This window comes from Apaloderma vittatum, unplaced genomic scaffold, assembly GCF_000703405.1.
Source record: "Apaloderma vittatum isolate BGI_N311 unplaced genomic scaffold, ASM70340v1 scaffold556, whole genome shotgun sequence".
NCBI classification, from domain to species: domain Eukaryota; kingdom Metazoa; phylum Chordata; class Aves; order Trogoniformes; family Trogonidae; genus Apaloderma; species Apaloderma vittatum.
In genome coordinates this window covers 38,776-62,522 of record NW_009720986.1, presented here as the reverse complement: position 1 = coordinate 62,522, position 23,747 = coordinate 38,776, and the positions used below count along the sequence as shown (strand labels likewise).

At 42.4% G+C, this 23,747-nt stretch overlaps 1 protein-coding gene across 1 annotated transcript in view; it reads right to left on the bottom strand.

Annotated features, from left to right (window-relative positions):
• Positions 1-12,044: 12,044 nt before the first annotated feature.
• The window catches only part of NIPAL2 (NIPA-like domain containing 2), a 49,495-nt gene continuing 37,792 nt past the window's right edge, over positions 12,045-23,747 (bottom strand). Inside the window, exons 6-11 of the mRNA XM_009871173.1 lie at positions 22,454-22,550; positions 18,131-18,266; positions 15,650-15,738; positions 13,866-13,929; positions 12,452-12,546; positions 12,045-12,139 (exon numbers count right to left, since the gene is read on the bottom strand). Coding sequence (XP_009869475.1) covers positions 12,045-12,139; positions 12,452-12,546; positions 13,866-13,929; positions 15,650-15,738; positions 18,131-18,266; positions 22,454-22,550 — 576 coding nt within the window. The remainder of the gene's footprint in view (positions 12,140-12,451; positions 12,547-13,865; positions 13,930-15,649; positions 15,739-18,130; positions 18,267-22,453; positions 22,551-23,747) is intronic.

Below are 23,747 nucleotides of genomic sequence, written 5' to 3'. Positions count from 1 at the left end.
GAGCAATCCTTCATGAACTCGACAGCTTTAGGGAACAATGCAGTTCTCTCAGATGTTATTGTGTCTGTGGGAGAGTATTTCTCAACCTGCGCTCTGGGGACCACCCGTGGTCTGAAACACTTCAGAGAATGGTTTGTGAGATCACTCTAAAACAAAGCAATTCTCCCCACTATCTCCCCCGTCCCCAAACTGCCCAACCCCCCCCCCACACACACACACATGTTGTCACAGCTTTCAGAGGGCAGCCCAAGTTTTAGTTGATTGTTCATGAAGACCACTGCATCAAGACTGCTCAAGCAGCCTGCGGTTTAGTATTCCAAAAAGTTTGGATATCTCTAGATTAAAAAGCATGGAGAAGAACTGCTTTGGAGAAGTGTGTCCACTATTGCATGTATTTGGGAAGATACAAAATATCTGCTTTGAGTATTGTCTATGTTCTTTAGAGTCAGTGACAGATTGCTGCATCAGGCTTCCTTCTTCTATCAGGTGCTTAATACTCTGAGCGAAGCATACTAGATGCAACGGGGCTAGTAATAAACCCAACAGTTTTATATTATTTTATCCCACTCCTTTTGTCTCCTGGACACCACCTCAGATGCTTGCCGAAGCCCTTACTACCACTGTTGCAGTAGACCGGATTGGTTTTTCCAATATAAATATTGCTCATGGAATATCTCAGCTCCTGCATAACCTCAGTTCAAATGCATGCCTTTTCCCCTCCTCACAGCTCTGCTATGCAGAAAGGAGGTGTTTTATGCTATATCCAGAAGTTCACATTGCAGCTTTATAGCTGCAGGAAGCCAAGGCTGAATGTAACAGCTTCATCGGATTGTGAAGAGTAACACAGGGAAAGACCTCTACACCAGAGGCTCCTGTGCTATTGCAGAAAAACGGATCGTGAGTTTTGCAGGCTCCATCTTAAAACTATTTAGGTTTCTTGCTCCCACAGTTTCTACTGTTGTTGAAACCTGGAGGAAGCTGGAACAGAGCTTGCTTCTTCCAGAGCTTGCTGGAAACTTTGGACATATTTTTATGGTACGTGTAAACCTATTTATTCTTGTGTTCATGCTGCCTTTTCCTTTTATCTTAATGAATTATTTGTACTGCAGTCACGCCCATGGACCCTACCCAGACGCTGCTGAGCACTCAACGAAGTCTAGATTCAGGCCAAGGGTCTAAGCAGAAGATACCAAGCACAAATGTGTGCAGAGAAGTCAAACTGGTGTCTTGGCTGCTGACAGCTCTGGTGCCTTCTCCATCACGGGGAACATAGAAATATCCTGAAGTTCTGCTATGAAAGGCAAATAGAGGGAATGGGGAAGAGTCAGCAGGAGTGGTTGCTCCAGAGAGGAGGACAGGTGTTATTGCTATACCTACTTCTCCTGAATTTGGTTCTTTGAAAAAAAGGAGCTGAAACGCTGCCATACCCACGAGCATACAGGAATTCAGGATTGTCTCTTACCTGTGCTGGGCACAGGTTTTAACCTGTTGTAAGTGCAGGCTCAAGGCAAGGGTCTGAATGCTTCCCAGCAACCCCCCAGCTCACCCCAGCAGTTTGGTTGTTAGTTATTAAACAGCTGAAGGAAGACTGAAAAGGATCCTGATCTCCACTGTGTTTTTTTTTCAATCTATGAGCACCAGCATTTGCTAAAATAGAGTTACGACCATTTCTATAATTTTATAGCACAACTGTGTTCTTGTAGGTTGATGCTGAGATCATCTTAACCAATGCTTTACTGCAGAGTGTGTTGTACATTTTACCCTGTTTCATACAGCCCCAGCTGCAGCCTAGCTCTGCCCATGGCTTGGTGTTTTTAAAGTCACCATTTAGCAAAACAAAACAAATTAACATAGGCTTGAGTTTCACCAGTCAATCATGATACAATTTTAAGCTATGATTTTGTTTTGGCCAATGGTTAATGATGACACATTTAAAGCTGTGATTTTATTTCACATTAGAAGACTTACTTATGCATAGCATCTAAGTATGTTTTCCAGAACTAATGATATTTACCGTGTGTTGGACAACTTCAGTCTCTAAGAAAGAAATAAAAACAGATGTACTCTGAGCACTGAGTGACAAAGTAATGAATACATGATAGAGCTGGTACCAGTGAGATATTAATCTGTGCCATGCAAATACCCAGTTAACCAGACATATCCACCAACACTTTTTCCTCCAGGTAACACTATTCAGGAAGACAAATGTACTGGTCTTTGGCACAGCTGGAATCACTGCTTTCTCCTTTTTTATAAGATCCCATTTTGAGCTGATCATAAAACTCTGCCAAATTCTCACCATCTGAGCTGAAATTTTTCGTATGAGATGTTTACCTCTGAGTGCTGCTGATTATTTATAATCAGTTGATTTAACAATATGATTTAACTTCTGCAAAGAAAAAGAGTAGTGAAAAATTTATTTCTTAGCAAAACAACAACACTGAATTTCTTGCCTTTCTAATGTAGCAGGATAAGAGCATCTTGTCTTGAAGCTCATATGAAGTGCAACTACAACATTCTCCACATTGCAGCAGCAGGATCATGGCTGAGCAGAAGTCCTTATCTACTTCCATAGCCTAGGGGATGTAGCAAGTGGTCTCTAGTTCAGGCTGGGAAAGGATTTCAACTTGGGCTTTTAAACTTCAGCTTAGTGTTTGGATCACTAAGATGTACCCTGGAGCAGTGCGTTCCCTGAAGTAGCTTGAGCCATAGGAAGTATGCTCCCCTGTGTAACTGGTGGTTGAGGTTGTATCAGTGGTCCCTAATCAGCTTCGAGCAGTGATGACGAGGTTAGCAAAGGTCTCTCTTCATCGACAGTGAAGGCGACACAAGGATGCTCAGCGTGCGCTTTATAATATAGAATCATAGCATGGTTTGGGTTGGAAGGGACCTTAAAGATCATCTCGTTCCACCCCTTCACCATGGTCAGGGACACCTCCCCCTAGACCAGATTGCTCAAAGTCTTATCCAGCCTGGCCTTGAACATGTCCACAGATAAGGCATCCACAAATTCCCTGGGGAACCTGTTCCAGTGTCTCACCACCCTCATAATAATGAACTTCTTCCTAATGCCTAATCTAAATCTAAAATCATTCTCCCTCATCCAGTGGCTACATGCCCTTGTAAAGAGTCCCTCCTCTTCCCTCCTGTAGGCCCCCTCAGGTACTGGAAGGCTGCTATGAGTTTCCTGGGGAGACTTCTCTAGGCTGAACAACCCCAACACTCTCAGCCTGTCCTCATAGGAGAGGTGCTCAAGCCTTCTGATCAGCTTTGTGGTCCTCCTTTGGACCTACTCCAACAGGTCCATGTCCTTGTGTTGAGGGCTCCAAAGCTGGGTACAGTACTCCAGGTGAGGTCTCACCAGAGCAGAGTAGAGGGGTATTATCTCTTTCCTTGACCTGCTGCTCATGCTTCTTTTGATGCAGCCCAGGACATAGCTGGCAGCATTGCTGGCCCATGTTAAGTGTCTCATGAACTAGCACCCCCAAGTGCTCTGCAGAGCTGCTCTCAATCCATTCATCCCTCAGCCTGTACTGATACTGGGGTTGCCTCAACCCATGTGCAGGACCTTGCACTTGGCCTTGCTGAACTTCATGAGTTTGGCACAGGACTACCTCTCAAACCTGTCCAGGTAGCTCTGGATGGCATCCCTTCCCTCTGGCATGTCTACCACACCACAAAGCTTCATGTCATCAGCAAAATTATGATGTTGGCTGTGGTTGGTTCAGCTAGCAGAGCTGTGGAGTGTGATGGCAAGCAGCTGGGGGAAATGCCATTTTTTATTCAGCACAGCCTTTGCAAAACTGCGGTTTGTCTGAGCTGTAAGTGTCTAGGTAGTGTCTGGAAGGTACACATCTGTGGTACTTCTGGAATTCGGGTGAGTACTCATTTGACATAAGTGGGATTCGTGAAAGGCACAGCTCAGTTAAGCACCTGCAGCATCAGACCCTGGATCAGGGAGGAGGGGGCCGACGTTCAGATCAGTCCTTGGTGAAATTGCCCCAAGGCTCCTTGGTCTCATTTTCCTTCCCTTTCAAGGGTACTCTTTTGGGTTCCCAAATGAAGACTTTGCTGATTGCAGCTGGAGAGCAAGAGAGCGCAATAAACAGGAAAGTAAGAGTCTATTTATCTTTGGCTCAGCCTGCCTTTTTCTAGTCTGGATGGAAAAGAAGACGAAAATCCACGGAGCACTTGAGCGAACAACAAATGGCATAAGAACAAATGCAGCAAAAGGGAATGCCAAGGTTGTCATTCCCCGTCAGCGGTTTGGACGGGTTTCCTCCTCGGAGAAGCTTTGGGGAGGCTCGAGGCGGGACCTCGTGCAGGAAGCAGGTGGTTTGCTTTACCAAGAGCCATGCGTAATGGTCAGGGAGCTGCACCGCACGCTGGGCCAAGTTACAGCAGATGGGCTGCGGTTTGCTCCACTTAAGGATATTTTTCATGTTATGTGTGGAAAAGAGCAGTAACCCTTGTTTGTTATATGAGGCCTTGTAGGACTTTGTCTGGAAAAAAGCCATTTTTTTTAGATAAAAATGCCCTTAAAAATGTGAGTCACTGCAATCACATTCCAAGTGCTCCAGCATGGCCTTTTATTTGCAAAGACTTCGCTATTAAAAGCAGCTTTTTTTAAAAAAAAAATTAAGAATATCACCACAAATTACCTCAGGCTGAGGTGACATTACTGATCTGTTCATTTGAGATTACTGAGTAAAAACACCCCAAACACCTCAAAACACTGAATTTAATCTATTCACAATGTAAGGGTACCAGCAAAATAGCTGTACTTGATTTGTGGTGTAACACAAGACCTTGGGCTTTAAATGCATCACAACATTCTCTCCAATACAAATGCATTCCAAAACCTAGATCCCAAAAAGTTAAGGGAGCCTCGTCCATTGATCAGGGAGAAGAAGGAAGAGGACAGGATCTATGCAGAAGCAGGACCCGGTTGGGAGCCTTGGGCACCTCAGGATGGGGACATCCACAGCCCAAACAAATGTCTGACCACCTGAACAAGCCAAAGACACCAGTGCTGGCAGCACCTCCTGCTGCTCTTTGGGATTTGGATACCTGGCTTAGCGTTAGCAGGTGCTTGTGTTGCTTGAGACAACTGCGGCTTTTAAAACATATCCTCGCCACGAGGCCGTGAGCAGCCAGAGGCAGAGGGAGCTGCAGCCTTTCTGTTATGTATGACAAATATCAGCATCTGTTCTTTCTGGGGAGAAACCAGTTGAGCTGGGCAGGGTCTCCCCACATCCAGGCACCCCTCCCATAGCCTGTTTACTTAGTGCACCTTAAACAGTTACTGAACGAGTCACCCTGCTCTCAAACACAGGCTGAGGTCTCACATTTCTCAGTGTCTGGAGAAAGGGCGGCTCTGTGAGGTTGCTGACTACCACTACCAGGTGCCACCACGTCTGTGTCAGCCCCTGGACCAGAGGGTTTTGGGGTGTCCTGCTGTGCTGGGCCTCCCAGGAACCTCTGGGCAGGGACACCTACTCTTTGGACCGTCACCGAACTCAACAATGAGTCAGAAGTAAAATCACTGAAAATAATCAAGGCTGCTTCATCTCTGGGCGTGCAAAACAGCCACCATTAAATTACAGTGTCAAACCAGAAAGCGTAGGTGCCTCCCAGGAGAGGTGGCAGGGCTGCAGCTGTGGGGAGAGGGGAAGCTGGACACCCAATCACGGTATGCTGGGTCTGGTCCAGTTCTGTGCTACTTCTTCAGTACTGCTGTGATTTGATTTTTGCTCTGTATTTGGCAAGTTACAGACACTGGAAAAGTGGAGAGACAACAGAAAACAACCGCAGAAAACAATTTGAGGGTTGACAGAAATGTATAATAGTGAGAAACTTAAAAGGTCTGTCTGCTTGGCTTAGTGAAAAGTCCAAGTCATCTTACTGTATTTTACTAGAGGGACTTACTGAGTGTTTTCAATCACTGGCAAAAGACAAATAGCTGCAAGCTAAATTGAGACAAATTAAAATAGACATAAGGCACAGTTCAAAAGCAAACAATGACTCATTGCTAGTACAAATAACTAATGACATTGGTGAATCCTCTGCTTTGACTAGGAGGAGAGGACAAGGTACCTTCCTTTGCAGATGGGCCAAAGGGTTCACACAGAAGTGCTTGAAGGAGATTGCCTGACTAGAGCTGTGCAGGAGGCCAGGCCAGATGATACTGAGCTACCTCCTCATATCAGCAGCGTGCCATTATTCACACTGCTGTGTTGAATCCTGCAGCACATCCACGCACCTAGCATCCAAGCAGTATTGTCAGGATGTGCCTGATAGTTAACCTAAATATCCTCTCGAAAAAATAAACATATGAGTATCTGTGATGCTTAGTAACAGTAAATCATATTCCCCAGCTCCTTTCCCTTATAAAACACAGAACAGCTGTTCTTGGAAAACAGAATAGAAGCTCCAGCACTTTGTTGTGGTACTGCATTGCCATACAATGTGTTACCAGCAGCAACCTTCAGTGGCAGGTAAGAACTGCCTAATTAGCAGCCTCTGTGCCATGCAAGCTTTCCCTCTTACACTTGACTGAGGGTATTTGAGAACATTAGATAACATAAAGCTCAGGGACTGGTACACACGCTATTGAAACTCAAGAAAAACATTTAAATTTTTTTTCAAATGGAGAGATCTTGTGTTCATGCTGCTCTGGATTTATGCCCACCAGCTATCAAACAGAAGACAAATGACAGTGCTGTTCTTTCAACCAGTTTAATGATTCTGGCAAAAGACATGGCAGTAGAATCCAAAGATTTCATCTAGGCAAGGCAATGCCTATTCCAAGAGTGGAAATCTCCAACTGGATAGCTGGCAAGCTCATGTTTGTGCTGGAGGCTTAAATCAATCATTTATATTTTTCCCAATGTGATCTAGCAAATCACAGAAACTGGCTCCTTCATCAATGGCCACAGGCCCACTTTTCATGTTTAAGGTATTAGTGCCATGGGCTAAAGTGATACATTGACTTCATGTAAAATAGTCAGGACTAGAACCACCTGTTTAATCATTCCTTTACAGTAGCTCTACTTTGAAAACTGTCAACAAATGCCTTGTTGACACTGTCAATAAGGAGTTCAGGAGTCTGCTCTATGTTATTGGTCCCCTGGAATCATTCCTCCTTGTTCATGCAAAACTCCTCCACCATCATGATACATTTCTAATTCTGCTGCCGAACACCATCCCCCTCATTGTTACCTTATGAACTGACACAAATTCCCCTGGCACAGATGCCTGAGTCCATTAGCAATCAAAGTGCTACTGCAAATTTAGGCTATAAAATGCACTTTCTCCCTCAAAGGTTAGGACAAACTTTAGAGGCCTAGCTGCAAACTTGAGATTTAGATTAAATAATATTCAGCAGCCACCCAGCTATTTAGGGTCTGATCTGTTGTGTCTGGAAATTCTTGAGGTGCCAGTAATTCTGCTCTGTGGATACCCCAAACTGCTCTTGCTTACTCTGGTATGAATCACAAAGTAAAAGGAACATGATTTGAGACCGTAGGTTTGCACAACTTCCTTGTAGGGCAGTACTCTATAAACGCTTCCAGGGTCATGGGAACCTCCTGGCAGAACTGCAGCTTCTTATCAGACTAAGCCTGTGCTGTGCACCCACCACACAGTCCAATTTCCTCACAGGGAGGACCTAGCACAGGGCACAGTTCATGCCAAAGAGGCATTGAGATGATGCTTTGAGTATCCCACTTAACATATTTCAAAAATACGTTTAGCCTAAGTGACTAAGAGCAACTACATGTGGTCTCAACAGATTTAACACAACAAGAGGACAAGGATCATTTCTAAATGGTCATGACTGCTTAATATGTAGTGATGTATTTGCCAATGCTGCCTCCTTGTATGTTATAACTCAATGGTTACTTCAGCCAGGGTGTTTGGAAGGTGCCTTTATACATCTCCCAGCTTTGGTTGAAACATCTCCCATCTGCCAAGGGAATGCCTTATTTCCTCTCTGCTTCTCTAGGCAGAGACCAGTAATACTCCACTGCAAAAAACCCCAAAAATTCAGACTAAAACCACATTTAAAAAAGGTATGTAATCACTATTTATTCAATAGTGTCCCTAATTTTATCCCAGAACCCAGAAACACTCTAAACACAGGATTTCTCAAACTCCAAAGAATCCAGAGTGGTAAAGATTTCTCTGTCTTTCTCAAGGTGGCCTCAGGTTGTAAAACTTCCAGCCTGGCTTTCCAATAATAATTATAATAATTATGATAATTGGTCTCCATCTCCTTTGGGCTAGTTGCTAACACAGTCCAGCTGATTTTTCCAGAAGCAAACAAATTTAAACAAGAGAAAGGCCAAGCCTCGGAGGACAGTAACAAAAGGGCAAACTTAAAGACAGCTCAGTGTAATCATCTGCATTCCAGTGTCAGCAGAGGCAAGCAACCAAATATTCTGCAGGAATTGGGTTGGAAGGAGAGATTGCAAGGGGAGACCATTCTGAGTTCGGAAGACTTCGCATTCCATTCTTCCAGCACTTTTTATGCACCTTATAGCTGTCATTGGAAAGGAAAAAAATCAGTCCTTAGAACAAGTTGTAGTCAGACATGTGTCCAGGCTTCTTGCTGATCATAGGACACTCCTGGTGCCACGAGCTGCCTATCTCAGCCCCATGGGGAGCCACTCAGTGCCCACTGTTCATAACCCAGTGAGTCTGGATCAGGGTTTTCCTTCGGGAGTCAGACACTTGAAAGTGTTTCAAAAAGCTCATAACTACTGCATTTGGGGCACGGTGATACATGAAGAGTGAACTTAGCGGGATGCTTGCTGTGGAGTGAAGCTCTCAGAAGGAGAGAACTAATGCAATAGTTCCCCCTAAAGAAATCGCACTCCTTCTCCTGCTTTTCCCCTTCCTTCCCATCAAATGCTCCAGCCAGACTGGCTCAGCTCAGAGAGGCAACCCAGCAAGGAAAAGAAAGCAGATGGTTTCTGCAGCGTGAGTGAGCTGAACTGGTTTGTGGAGAGCCACAGGCTGTGCAGGATTTCACAGCTGGGAAAAAAAAGGATGAGGCTTTAGGAGCACTGAACCATTCAAGCAGCTTGCCAGGTGCAGGAAACCACAGCCTCAAAGCACAGAAGTTCAAGCCTCTATAATGTCTGACCTCTCTCCTTTGGTCTTAGGTGACCAGTGTCCTTACATGTAAAACATGAGTCTGTAGTGAGGAGCAAGCAGTAAGCCTGCCAGGTGAATGCAAGGCCCCTACCATGGGAAGAAATACAAATCCAGTCCAAAATTCATTTATTTTTCGCCAGCTGAAACCGTTTGGTAAATGCATCCCGATATTTTACAGAAGAAATTAAATGGCCTTGCTCTACTCCAAAGCTCCCATTTCTAGGCCCGTGGCCAGTTAATACTTCATCTCTTACCGCAGCATGACCAGCAGTGGAACAAGCACTAAACAAGTCCTGCTGATTCTGGTCTGACAAAAATCCTGAGCTGGAGCCTGGGGGGACCACGTGAGCCGCTGCCTGCCCACCCCGCCTTCCCATCATTTGATTTCCTCAGGTCCCGTGGAGGATCTGTTCAAGAAAGTTCAGTCTGCAGGTGCAAGTTTTGTAGCCTATATCTGGGCCATATTTTTGATGTCAGGAAGAACATCGCAAGAAAATAACTCATTATTAAAGAGAATGGCTCCAGAGACATCTTTGTATTCCAGTGAAAAGGCTTTTCTTTTAGCAGGCATTTGTCTGTGGTGTTTGCAACCTAAATATCACAAGCAGAATCTAAAAATGACATTGGTTAGAAACTTATTCTTGAAACAAATCATGTCCTTTTCTTGGCAAAGCAGTAATGAATTCTCATCACTGAGTTTTTCCGATGCTGTAATATAGTAATTGGTTGGAAAGTGCTCACATCTCAAAAACCATGTTAAATCACAATGTTTAATTGCACATAATTCCTACTAGCATTTTGCTCCATAAATTAACTTCAATTACATTCAAGTTTAAAGAAAACATTTTAACATTTATAATTTTTACTTAAACACACAGGAAGAGAAAAAGTGTTGTTCAAGAAGAAATATAACAGTTTAGTTAAAACAAAGAAAAGCTTTTGCCACAGATTTTTACATTTGATATCTTGCTTTAAAGAGAAAATCCTGTATCTGGTAACCCTTATTACCTTCTCCAGCCCTCTTGAGTCACAGAAACAGATTTCAGAAAGATGCCTAAGGCCAATCATTTAAAAAAGAAGTGAAACCAAATCCTTTCACCCATTTATTTCCCAGGTCACAGGATGAAAACCTGTAGGCCTCCTATTTCCATCTTTAGCACACAGTCTCACTTGAGACTTAGAAAGCAGCTTAAATTTGACTTGCAAAAGAAAGATAGAGTCATGCCCTTATTCCCTGGAGAAAGCATACAAAAAGAATGTGCTTTTTTTTGCTTTAAGCTTTAGAAATTTGAACTCAAGCTGTAAGAGGGGAAAGGAAGGCCACGTTCAGGCAGCTGGTACAAGTAAGGTGCAGACACAGAGTCCTGTCGTGTGCCAGCTGGAAAAGATCCGTGTTGGAAAACAGTTTCGCAAGGCCCCCCTGCACCCTGGCTCTCGGGATGTGCTGCATAGGAAAAATTGCAGCTCTGTGTGCACTTTGTAGGGTTGGAAATGAAACTGTTTGATGGAACTTCATCTATACCTATTTTAAAATTAAATAAACAGTTATTTGTGAAAAAAAAAAGATACCTCATTTTCTCATATACCACTGAAACAAAATACACACAGCCTGTGGCCCCTATCCATTACTGCGGATTAATTCAAACCAAGTATCTTATTCAAGATATAAGTACTTTCCAAGAGCACTTTCACTGGTTTTTGTGGAGGAGGTATCTGACCCCCATCGTGCTGGCTGAGGTAGATATGCGCCACCAGGCAGGGGTGAGGGGAGTCACGATGAATGCTCAGGAGAAGCTCTCTTCCCAGGAGGCCAGGACTGAAGGACACCGAGTCCTCCTAGGCCTGAATACCAAGCCTGATATTGCCATGGTTTCCATCACTGCTGGCTCTTCAAATCAACGTGGAGCCACTACCATTTAATGATGGAAAAATTGTACTGTTACTGTGACTCTTTGTGATCCTATTTTTACAGCCTTTCTCCATGCAGGATTACCAGGAAGGAGACAGGAGTTACCCTACATTTCTTTTTGGGCAGCAATTTTCCAAGACACATCAAAGGAAAGAGTCTGGCTACCTCATTCCCTCTTGCGAATTTTGCACTTTCTTCACTAAAACCTTGTTTTCCTGAAAACAGAGGCTAAACCTCAGGCTACACTATACTAACAGATAGTATAGCCTGTCCCAGCACACAGGACTCTCCTGGGAGGACAGTTCTCTTGCTCTGCCTTGTCTGGGCACCTCATGTGTGTGTATGCACATATGCCTATGTTTATGGCAAATGCTCTCTTCCTTCTCCTTCCTCACACAAGTGTTTATGTTCTTGGAAGATAACAGAAATAATCTGATGGCAGAAGATAATCATGATTTTGCCTCTACACATAATATAAAACCCTTTTTGTGTATATATTTGTGTATGTTGTACATATGCCCACAGTTTTAATTCTTGAACAGGAAGGATCAGAGTTTTAGGTGTATTATACATATAGAAGAATACTTTGAAGTCACTTATGAAAATTGTCCTCATTTCCCACCTTTGTCTTTAAACACCTACACAGAACTGAGGGGCTTCAAAGGGGAATTTTTATAATCTTCTCTGCCTGTTTGCATGTCAAGGCAAATAAGACTCTAAAAATATCCCCAAAAACAATTGATACTGTGAGAATGTTCTGTTTAATTAATGGTTGTTTAGTTTTTCTTAAGGGTTCTTTTAAATTCAGAATACATTTGGGACAACCATGGGATAAATTAAGTAAGATTAAATAATACTATGACTCATCAACATACAGGAGTTCAACATATACTTGAATATGTCCAACAAAAAGGTGCTGTTGGTCCTTCTTCAGTAGCGTTCGTCCTGTTAATTGGCATGTATGTGTTTTCTTCTTTCAGCTTTGACTTTTCACTGAATTGTCTTCATTATTCAAAGTGCCATAGCATGAACTGTGAGAATCTGGTTGTATTTTGCCTGTCAATTTTTGTCCTAGGGAAATGGGGTGAGAGAAGGGAAAAACAACTCTGTGAAGAATTTTAATAAAACAAATCCCCCACCAATCCATCATTTAAACATTCTTTGCTCCAGTAATCATTGTTTTCATTTGACTGGTTGTTAACAATAGCTTGGAAAAACTCTGAAAAATTCTTTGAAAACTCTGTTGGGAACAGAAATAGAAATTAAGGGAGCAGTATATTTATTAAATATGACTAGAGCACATTTGTGACTCAATTCTTCTAGGTCATCCCATTATCTGATATCTCATTTTTAAACAGAGACACAAAAAAAAGCCCTACTTACCAGGAATATGTCCACAGTCTATAAAACGAACTTGTAATTGCTCCTCTTTTTTATTTCTTGCAATTAAAAACACACCCAGGAAAGACAGGAGACACCTGCAAAATAGCAGTGGCATAGTATCATTAGAAACAATTCACTGCATCCGAGATGAGAATTTGTTTCCGTGTTTCTTTTTCAATGACTTCCAAACCCAAGCTGCTCAGTTTATGAAGAAATTGTTCTTCCTGGCAGTTCTATAAATTCATCTTGGTTTCCCTCTTAGTCTAGTTTTTGCCTCCTGAAGCTTTATTATCAGTTCCAAAGGCTCCGCAGGCAAAATTACACTTTCAGCAATATATACCTAATGAAATTCCTGTGAGTGTGAGGCCACAACTTTGAATCCCTGAGCAAATCTTCACAGAGCATCTAAGCTAGCATTCTAGCATTTGCAATGTCATTAACAACTCAGTCTAGCTGCAGACAATCAACATCTCGGTTGTTCTTCTTGTTTGACTGTGTGTCTCAGGGGTAAGCTGTAAGCCAGGAGCAGTGAAAAACTGCTGTGCTTGGATAAATCTATCCACTTTGTGCTGGACACACAACCACTAATTCCTGTCTGCCAAATACATAAGTTGAATTTGCTCATCTCTGATTTTTTTTTCACTTTTTCTGCAGTCAGATAAGATAGCAATGGCGTGCATCTACTCCGTCTAACTGAAGAGGATGAAAACTTCTGTAGCCATCAGCCCCGTTTATCTGACAGCAGTGTGACAAGACACCTCCAGCAGTTCTGGGAGATGCTTTTAGCCATTTCATGCCCATTATCAAGTAACTGTCACCTGTCCCCAGAGCTGTTACAGGGCTTGTAGCAAGCAGAATGTTACTTCTTCAAACATTTATTGTTAACAGCTTTTTACCATGTTCTGAACTTTTCCAGAACAGGTATGCTGTGTCTTTCTCGGCACAGGAAAACAGGGGAGAGATGATATTATAGTACTGCCTCATAGATAAGCAACTCATGTAATTGCCCACAGCTAGTGGCATCAAATACTAGCTGGACACACAAGTGAAAGGCAACATGGGCTGCGATTTTGTGCAGTTGTAAAAGCACCTCTATAGAAAGTCTTTGGTGGAGAGCAGTGATTTCTCCTTCCTGCTGGAGGAACACTTGCTGCTTGTTTTTCATTCCATTGTGAGATTAGTAGCTCATAAGTATCTCACATTTTTACATATTTGGATTCAAAACCAGGCCTCCAAACTCCCAAAGCACAGATATCAATTTTTCCTTTAATGTTTTTTTTATACTGCTATAATAGCTAGTCCATAATACTTTAATAAGAAGACAGGTTTCTTCTTACTGAGAAAAGAAGAGATCCTGCAAGGCAATACTGCTTCAATACAAACGTTAGTACAGATTTTAGGCCGATACACTTACCCGAACAGAAACATGAACACACTCAGCAAAGCTGCACTTTGGAATTCTTGATAAAATATGACCCCTGGAATGTGACAGAAACAAGAATTGCAGATCTTGACTGGCTTCCAAGTGATATGAATTACAGCTGGTAGGGTCAGGATAAGTGTCATACTCAAACAGAACAAAAAAAAATTCCCAAATAAGGTATTAATACACATTGTGATGGGTTCACTTTATGTGCCCATATTCCATTATCTAGGCTTTCTCAAGATAGCACATGGGACTGGAAAAGATTTATTCTTTCAGATTGGAGCAAGTACTTTGTTAGTAACTGCACAGATGCAGGTATTTTTTGCATTGTCAGCAGCAGTTTTCATGCAGGTCAAACTCAGGGTCTTATTCACGAGCAAAGTCATACTGATATAGCTAATAGGTTCTTCATGAATTTAGTTAAGCCACTCCAACAGACCATGTGGACATCTTAGCTCCATCTGGGAACAGATTTTCAATAACTAGCCATGCCCCTGGTGTTTACACCAAGTTAAGGGCTCCAGCAGCTGGGTTTGCCAAATTTTTCTGTCTCAAGGGATTGCTAGCTCTTTCTGGTCAACCCTCTTCCAGGAATTAGCACCTCTGTAGTGGAGGTGACAGAACCAGATGTGCATCTGGATCTCAGCTGCCCCAATTCACAGCCAAGTATATTAGCTTTAAACCACTGGCAAGCATAGTTCTGCTTAGAAATGCCAAAGTGTGAACCAGCACAGCTGAAGTGTGACTGTATCTTCAAAGGCTGTGACTGGGGCTGGGGGAATCAGGATACATGGTACCTTCTACAAGCACCACAGCAAAATGCGGCAGAGGTTGTTCTTCTGAGCCTTACACTGGTTTAACTAAAGTGGTGCAAATGCACACATATCCAGTCTCAAAGCTATTAAGCCATTCCTGAATAAGTACTTGGTCTTTTAAGGAGCCACAAGGCCAAATTCCCCATATGGTCACAAGAACACAACCCCCTTCTGGCACAAGTCTCCCCTCGGTCACAAAGTGTAGGTCTCTTCTAACACAGGTGCTGAGGCAATCTGTGCGTGAAGCGAACTTTCCTTCTCATTAATGGCAGCTCTGTATGAGAAACTCCTGCACAGCAATGACAGGAAAGCCCCCAGTGTGTGTTAAAATGAGTCATAAATGTTCTAACAACATGATCATCTTGGCTCATTGCTGATACAGCATCTTAGTCGTCTTCCCTGCTCATGTTCTTATGCTGTGCACCATTTCCAAGATTTGCAGTCCCTCTTTAACAACGCTGAGTTCAAAGTTCTCACCCAGAATAAAATGTTAAATGCTTAAAAAGTCTTTGGAGTCATTTTATTTCCTTCACTTAACCTAGAATTCCACCTTCTGAAACCGAATATACACTAACTAGTATGAAACACAGCTGGTTGTCATTTGAATAGTTTGCCAGGCTGTTAAAATTACTCTACCAGTTCAGCTATGCAGAGGCTGGTGCGCACATGGTAAATGCATTTTCTGTGTCACAATGAGGCTAGGATAAATGCAGGTACTTCTAGTAAGTAAGAAAGGAACAGTAAACCATATACATCAATTCTGGAAATGCTAGAATTTTATTATTTTTATTTTACTTCAAAAGCTGTGAACTTCCTAATTTTTCAGAACTTAAACACTTGTCACTTCTTTTTGTGAAGACAAACATAACTGGTTTGTGTTCCTCTTCATGGGCAGTAGTTCTTGAAAACCTGATATTTAGAAAATCACTCTGTAGAGGCAGAGGGCCAGAAACATACCTGAAACAATGGCACTGGTGCTGAAGAACACAAAATTAATGGGCACAACAGTTGTTGCTTCGTACAGGTGCATTGCTTGATTCAAGAACCTGGAAGACAAATGTTATTGCACCACGTGCCTGCAGGCGGTTCACTGCACTTTAAGTCAGGTTAAGACACTTTATGTCAATTTAACAATAACTGTGACCCTTTCTTGCCACAACAGCAAGTAGCCCTGGACAGATGCTTTTGCGTACTGAATTTACCTCTTGGTTTGGACTATACAAACAAAGAGGCAAAAGCAAGAAGGTCGGCATTGATTCTTCTGGCCATAGGCTGTCATTGGAGAGTCCTTTGAAGTGCTGTTGGAAAAATTTTTTTTGCCACAGATAAGTGAGGAATGCTAGGGTATTACTGCTTATGGTCTGCATTGGTTTTTGGAAGCAGTGCTGCCTGCGAGCAGCCAGGGTCAAGTTGCTCTAATTTAAACAGGTTTTGTGCATATGTCCAGCCCAGACCTGAACATGAGTTCTCATAGCAACTGTTTCACTTTGTTGAAGTGCACGTTGCTGCTACTGCTCAATCTAATTTGGCTAAACCACGTATTTTCGTGTTTATTCATGCAATCATACCCCAGACAATCTCCGTCCTTCTGGGAAAGTCCAGGAAGGTGGCTTCTAGCCTGATCATTTTGAGTTGTAAGCTATCTGTTGTGCTCCTCAGAAAGGCAACACGAACCCTCACCAGAAACATGATGAAGAGTGTGCAGGACCGCAGGAGTATACACTGCACACAAACTGGACTGAGACATTGGCCATGGAGCAGCCTGCAAAGTTTGCACCAGTGAATGAAAAAGACAAAGCGGTTAACCCACTGGCATGGAGACCACAGCTATCAACATTTGCCCATGGGGTGATGAATCATGCGTGTGAACTCTCGGATTCACCAGCAGACACTCTGTTGTGTGAATAGTGCACTTCAGACCAAAAGAGAAAAATCAGGAGGCTGCAGATTGTATACAAAACCTATAAAAAGAGCCACGCTTAAATGTTTCACTGGTACAATATATGTGCATTTTAAAAATCCAAGCTTGGATCTGTTTTAGCCATTAAAGTAATTGCATGGTTATTTTAGCAACTGTTGAACAGTCTCCATGGTGCTTTAAAAATAAAGAAATCCTACATATCCACAGGATAGTCAGGATTTTTTAAGTCATTGAAAACACCTCATTATTTTCTCCCATTTGCAACAAACTTGGTCACAGGGACTAAAACAGTGATACCAAGACCCAGTGATGTATCCAGGAGGAAGTTCCAGCACAGACTGTTCTGAGCTAACACACAACAGTCAAATAAAATAAGAGAGGAAACAAACAGAATGAAAAATTTAGACTGGCAGCACTATCTCTGTTAGAAAACATGTCCAAGAGAGAAGAGAGGAAGAGACACTGAGCTCAGGGAATGAAATGGGCGTATTTCACTTCATTTTTAATTTTGACCCAGCAAAAGCAAGAAAGATAAAACTGGCAAGAATGAGAGGTTAATTCAGCGACTTCCTATTTACGAAGCTTTTCTTTCCTATTCTAAATGCCCTGAGCTGTTCTCCCAGACCAGAAAATTGGATGTAAATCACTCTATAATCTGTTACAGGGGAGTTCCTGAGTCAGCCACGGAGAGTCACTGCATTATAACGCATGGACTTTCTGATTCCACATGGGAATAGTATGTTCTGCCACGAGAAAGCTGGGCTGGCTCTTCCATCGGAAAATAATCATGGAAGTAAACACTCAGACTCACACTGGAGCAGTCTAGATGAGATTACTGAATGATGCTATCAGCACCTGAAGCAGAGGGACCAGCATAAAGGGAATGGACTCGCTGCTCAGCTGCAAGCCGTATTTTACCATGCTGCCACCCCCAGCAATCTGCAAAGGCAGCATAAAACAATCACGTAACAGGCCAGAGGCCAGCAGGGGAAACTTGTCCCTTGCACACGAAAAGTTAACTATTTCTTAAAAAGGTACGGACATGCAGGGTAGCAAAGCACAATGTGCAGATTTAACAGAGGCAGGGAGAAAGTTGGGATGAACTCTCTTCTTCGGTCTGGCTAGTGACCTAAGCTGATGGAAAGAGATGTATGATGAGGGTAAATGTGGTCATTTGATTATTTGGCAATGAAGGTTTCTAAAAGTATCCCCACAAAAATTTAAATAGATTACACTTATAAATTCAAGACCTGTGCTAAATCTAGAGGTCAATTTGGGAAAACCTTGTATAAGGTGATAATGAGAGGAGGTATCATCTGTAACAATCAATTAGAAACTGAGAAATAAGGACTATAAAAACAATACAATCAGCAGTAGGCAATTCATGCATCTGTCAAGGATCTGCCAGAAATTCATTCCTTTAAGTGCAACTTCTATCTAGAGTCTGTATCAGTACTGAAAAAACCTAAGAGATAAAACCTGTACAAAGGTTAGGAGATAAATAGAATCTCACTTACTTGATTTGGAACACACAAGAAGTTACCATCAAAACAATCATGATGTAGAAAACAGGGTAGGTTAGCTGCATTTTCCCCTTCACAGAGAGTGTTATCATGCTGGCCACAGCCTTTACAGCAATGATGGTCAGTGATGCTGAAAAGGAAAAGGAAAGATTAGCAGGGCAAGATTCACAGCAGTGACTTCAGAGCATCAGTGAGGGAGGACAAGGTGCCACATCAGAGCCACAGGTGTCATCACCTAAAGAGACACTGAGGTAGGATTTGAACACCTAAAAGCAAGTGTATGATTTCGCAAATGCTCGTTAAGCTACTGCCTAAACTCAGAGTGGCCTTATTTCTATGTTTGCTTTGTGCTTTGTTTTTAAGTTCTCGCAGCACTGAGGTTTGCAACTCCGCCTCTACCCAAAATTTCCTCTTTTTTCAACGGAGTAGTTGAGGTTAGAGTTAGATAAAATTTTGCAGGGTAGGACTCATGTGTGTGTGTGAGAGAGAGAGAGAGAGAGGCTGAGCTCAGGGTGAAGAAAGAAATGGATCAATTTCCCACTGCTGGGCACATACCCATTCTTAGGTGGTACCCATTCTTAGGTGGTACAACAGCCTCCACATCTTCTGGACATACTTTATTTAGCTCCAGCTGCTAATTCAGGGCCCATGTTGCACTATTCAGCAGAGGTCCCAGAGGTCTTGATAACAAGAGCTGCTGGGACACCTCCTAATAGCAGCCTTCATGTGACACTGGCAGCCTAAAATACCTCCTCACCCTCATGATTTCTCTGCTGAGATGGGAGCTGGCCAAGTCTGGCCAAAGATGACTTCTGGGATCACATCCTTCGCTCTCCCCACAGGTTATGTATGGAGAGCAGACAACCAACACAGGGGTCTGCATTTTGTTTCAGGGGCCAGGCTCTTAAGACCATTTATGGGATTTAGCCCACAGAATAGAATATTTCAGTACTGTATTGTCAGTCCATTTAGTCACTGTCATTGCATCACCACAAACAAATCTCAGACAAGCAGGTAATGGTTTTAATACTTCACCAGTTCAGAGAAGTCTTGCAATACCCATCTTTTAGAAAAGCAGCTGACAGTCCAGCTGAGAGTTACTTTAGATTCCTTTTGGAGTGCACATTTGGTTAGCTGAAGCTAACTCAAGTGGGCTGTGATTACTGCAAATAAAACGTAACAAATTCAAAAGAAACTAATAATTATAAGAAGAGCTGGGGTGTGGAGATGACCTCTGAAGAAAGATAATTAATCGTCAGGAGCACTGTCCCCCAGCTGGGATCCCATTCCACTCTCCTCCAGAGCTGAGGGGTGTTGGGTTTCGGTGATCTGATTCATCCTCCCATAACTGCAAAATTCAGATTGGCAAGGAAAGCTGCACTGTGCAAAAAGTTCAGGCCAAGGGCTGGAATAAAAGGTGGGGGAAGAAGAACGAATTCAGGTCTGTGGTTTTGGTTGCAGGCATTTTTCTTATAGCTAGTCCAAAAGTTCAGGGGGAGTTTAAGAGTTGCACACATCTTGTGATGATCTTGTTCACTACCATGAAATTCACTGTTTTCATGACAACCTTTCCACCAAGTACTTAACTTCTTGCTCTGTAATGGAAATAGGTGGAGTGGTTTAACAAACACAGCAGTAAAACTGAGCAAGAGAGGTCAAATGCTGGTCTGCAGTGGTGCTAATGGTATGATAAAAAGCCAGAAAATACACTCAAGACCCAACAAGCAGCCTACATAAAAGCTGAGATTTGCACTTTAGCATGGGGAAGTTATTATATGAAAAGAACACTTATAGGTAAAAATAAGTAGTTTGAATTTTCCAACTAAGGGTAAACATTGCTGGAGAATTGATTCTTGTTAAAGGGAGGTTTCCATTCCTTATAATTTTAATGAACCATAAAAGAAAAAAGGAATAAATTTCAAAACCTAGGAAACTGTTTTCTTCTCTCTGATAGAACGATCCGCCCCCCTCCAAGGCCAGTGTGGCAAATGATGTCACTTTCCAGCTGTTAGGGCAGGAAATTCAGAAATCCCATTTTAATCTGAAATATTTCCCCCAAACTCATGAAAACTCCCAGTATATGTGAGGTAACATAATTCTCATCAAATGAACTCGCAGAGTTGTTCTAAGCAAAACATTTGCCGATTTTATGATAACCTCTTTATTTTGTTCATAACAAAAGCAGCTCTCATATCCAGTAAAACACAAAGGCTGCCCTTTCTTTAAAGAAAGTTTTCTACATTTAATTTACATGTGTGAACCCTCTATCAGAAACATACCTGTGCAGTTATGAGAAAAGGCAGAAATCCTCTTCCATGAGCTGCCACCAAGACCCCAAACATCATCTACCCCTCCTGGAGTTCACATATTGGACAGCTGGGAGCAAAGCTGCTGGTCCCTCTCTCAGCTCCCCCATCACTTTGCTCAGCAGAAAGGTCAGAAACTAAGCAGAAAGCTCTAAGCTTTGTGGGGACTGCCAGGCACCAGGACAGCTGCAGGAACCAGAGCCAGCCACAGTTCTGGGTTTCCTGCTCAAGGGAAAAGTTAGTATTTCAAAGGTTCCCACAAACCAGGATTTGTTTTTTTGTGCCTTTTTTAATAGAGCAGAAATAATAACACATTTTTCCTCAAGCTGCTTTTGCTCATCAAAACCTCAGCAGCCACCAGCTGAAGTTGTATATTTGGTTGACTGCAGCCTGACCACCAAACTGCAGTTAGGGCCTGCAGGGGCACGGGTTTGCAGCACCATTGCTGTCCAGCTACTCCACATGTCCCTTTGGCACTGGTGGCACCAGGGCTGGCAGGCTCCATGGAAAAATAGGCAAGCAGAGCTATGTAGCCCAGTGACCTGGGTCTCCTGGAGACATGTGTTGGCCTTGCTTAGGGGAGACATCATGGTAGATCTGCCCAGAACTGCAGCAGTCAAGGGTAGGAAGGCGAATTGGGGTTCTTCAGGCTTCCAGCTAATGCAACAAGGAGACTGGCCCACTTACTGCTCAGTGCTTTGTGCTCATCATGGAGGGGTTGGAAGCTGCAGGGCAGCTCAGGAGAGCTCTGCCAAAGCTCCTAGGCTCTGTACTAGGAGCTGGGGGCTCGCTGGACCCACACATCACTCCTCCAAACCAAAAGCAGTTGAACAGTTAAACCTAAGGCTTTTGGAGCTCTTCCATCTCTGCCTCATGCAGGGAGTGTGCAAATCCTTCCAGGCTTCTGCAGAGCTACAGATCCTTGTGTTCCTAGTGCTGAGAAACTTACATGGGAAGACTGTCCCAAAAAGTTGACCTGTAAGTCTGAGCTTTTCAGCTGGGGAAAAAAACACTCAGGAATCTGAAGGAACGCAGTTAATAAGTCTGTGAAGGTTTTCCACATTGAGTTAAATCCATATTGTGTAACTGGCAAACTTCAATGAAATTCTGTTTTATCAAAGCACCCATGAACAGCTCCATTAGAAATGTGCTTTCTAAGTCTTTGCAGTCTGATACATGCACCCGCTGAACTCAGTGATGATGCAACTATTGACTTCACTGACACAGTTCAAAGACCTTTCACTTCAACTAAAGAAATGTGGTGTCCCATGAGGGTTTCGTTGAAAAGTGACAAAACAAGGATGGGAGAAGGCATGAGGTGGTGACAAATTCATGGTATATACCTGCAAGGACTGGAGCTTTAGAGATAGCCTCATGACATTTTTCAAAACTTATTCAAGTTTAACTTTATTGGAAGTTGCCTAATAAAATTATCTCCCTTGTTTCCCTGGGAATTAATTGTGGCAACATTAATCGGAAGGCAAACTTCAGTGGCCCACTGGGTTCTTGCTATGCTTCTGGAAAGATGGTAAATCATGAAATGTTGCATATGCAAACAGCTAAAGATAATTCAAAGAAAAGTTCCCATACAGTCACATCATATCACTGCGTTTGTTTACAGTGTGCTTATGAGGCCCTAGGCTGCTCTGTTTTAAAGAATCGATTTTCACAGCTAGCCTGTTCTCCAAAACAAAACTGAAAACAAGATCCCAGGATCTAAAGCTAAATTGTTATTTTAAAAAAAGCGCTTCAGAATACCACTGCACACAGCGTATTATTTTCAGGAAATCTGCAAAAAGAAATAGTCCAAGCAATAAGCATAGAAACTGTTTCATAATCATCTTTTCTCTTCAAAAAGAGACCAGAGTAAGAATCACAGTGAAATGTTTCAGTGATTCTCCTTCAGCACACTGCTTTGTAATGGCCCTAATCTAAACTGTCTGGGGAGACTGAGTGACAAAGAATTATCACGTAGAAGACAGGAACATTAAAGTGAATAATATGTTCTTACCCAGTAGTGCCACCATCATTAACAAAATCACGATGTGTTTCACAGCCTTTCTTTTGTAAAAGTAGAGGAGAATGCAGAATATTATAATTTCTAAGATCTGAAAATAAAAGGGAAGAAAGAAACTATGTAATAAATGCTTCATTCAAAGTCTTTGAGATGTCACTTTTATTTTCTCTGCTCCAACAGTTCAAAGGAGAATTACTTTGTTAAGCACCTTCTGCTAGAATATAACCTTATTGCCAGTTGACTGAGCTATCAATTGTCATTTCTTTCCCACTACAGAAAAAGTTTAACTATGAGCATTTCTTATTTCTTTAGTATTTCTTTTTGCATTTCTAACTATATTTTGAAACAGGTAGTGTTGAGAAGACTTTTTTAATATGAAAACAAAGATATCTGTGCTTATTGGTAATAATTCTTATAGAACCTCTGTTTATAATTCCTATGCAGTAAAGCACTCACCTGGAGGAACACCAGTCTCTCCTTCTAGCTATGGTACTCCTGGTGTCAATCTGTGTGACCTGCAAACTACCCTCTTTGCCATTTTACCCAGTCCTATGAAAAAAAAGTCTCCCCAAACACTGGGGGCTTTTTTCAAACATTTTTCCATACATGACAAAGAGGAAAAGGTTTATTTCATGCCGTGGTTCTCAAATCATAGGTACCTGTTGGGAGCTTACCTTGAAAAGCTCAGTGATGCACAAGCAGACCACACTGCAGGAGATCTGCAGCTGCTGAAGCAGCTTTACTTACACTTCATGGTCCAAACTTGCTCCTTCAACATCTGCCAGCTAAATGACAGTTAAATTTACTGACTTTCTGTTAATGTCTCTTTGCAGATTCTCTTACTAACTCTTGCCTTTTACCATCTCAAAAGCATGAGCATTCTCCCTCTTGCACGCTTTGCCCAAATACCCCTCTATGTCTAATGAAAACAGCAAGTTCAACAGCCAAAAAGCTTCTGTGAAGCCCAGAAGGCTTATGAAAACCAGGATGGTGGACCTCTGCCTTGAGAGGTGTTGAGAAGTCTGGTAGCCTTAGAGACAGCATAAAGAAAGAGAAGTTCATTGTGCATGTTGGTAAGGAGTCAAGCGGAGCAAACAAGACAGAAAACGAAATTGTCATGTTTACTGAATCTAATTATTTTCATTTTTTTTGCCAGTAAGACAAGTCATAGAAAAATCTCATGTCTATCTTCTTGGTTTTGTCACCAACATACTGTTTTATGTTTTCAGTACCACTCCACCCCTAAACCAACAGTTGCCATATGGCAGCACTAGACTAAAAAGTACCT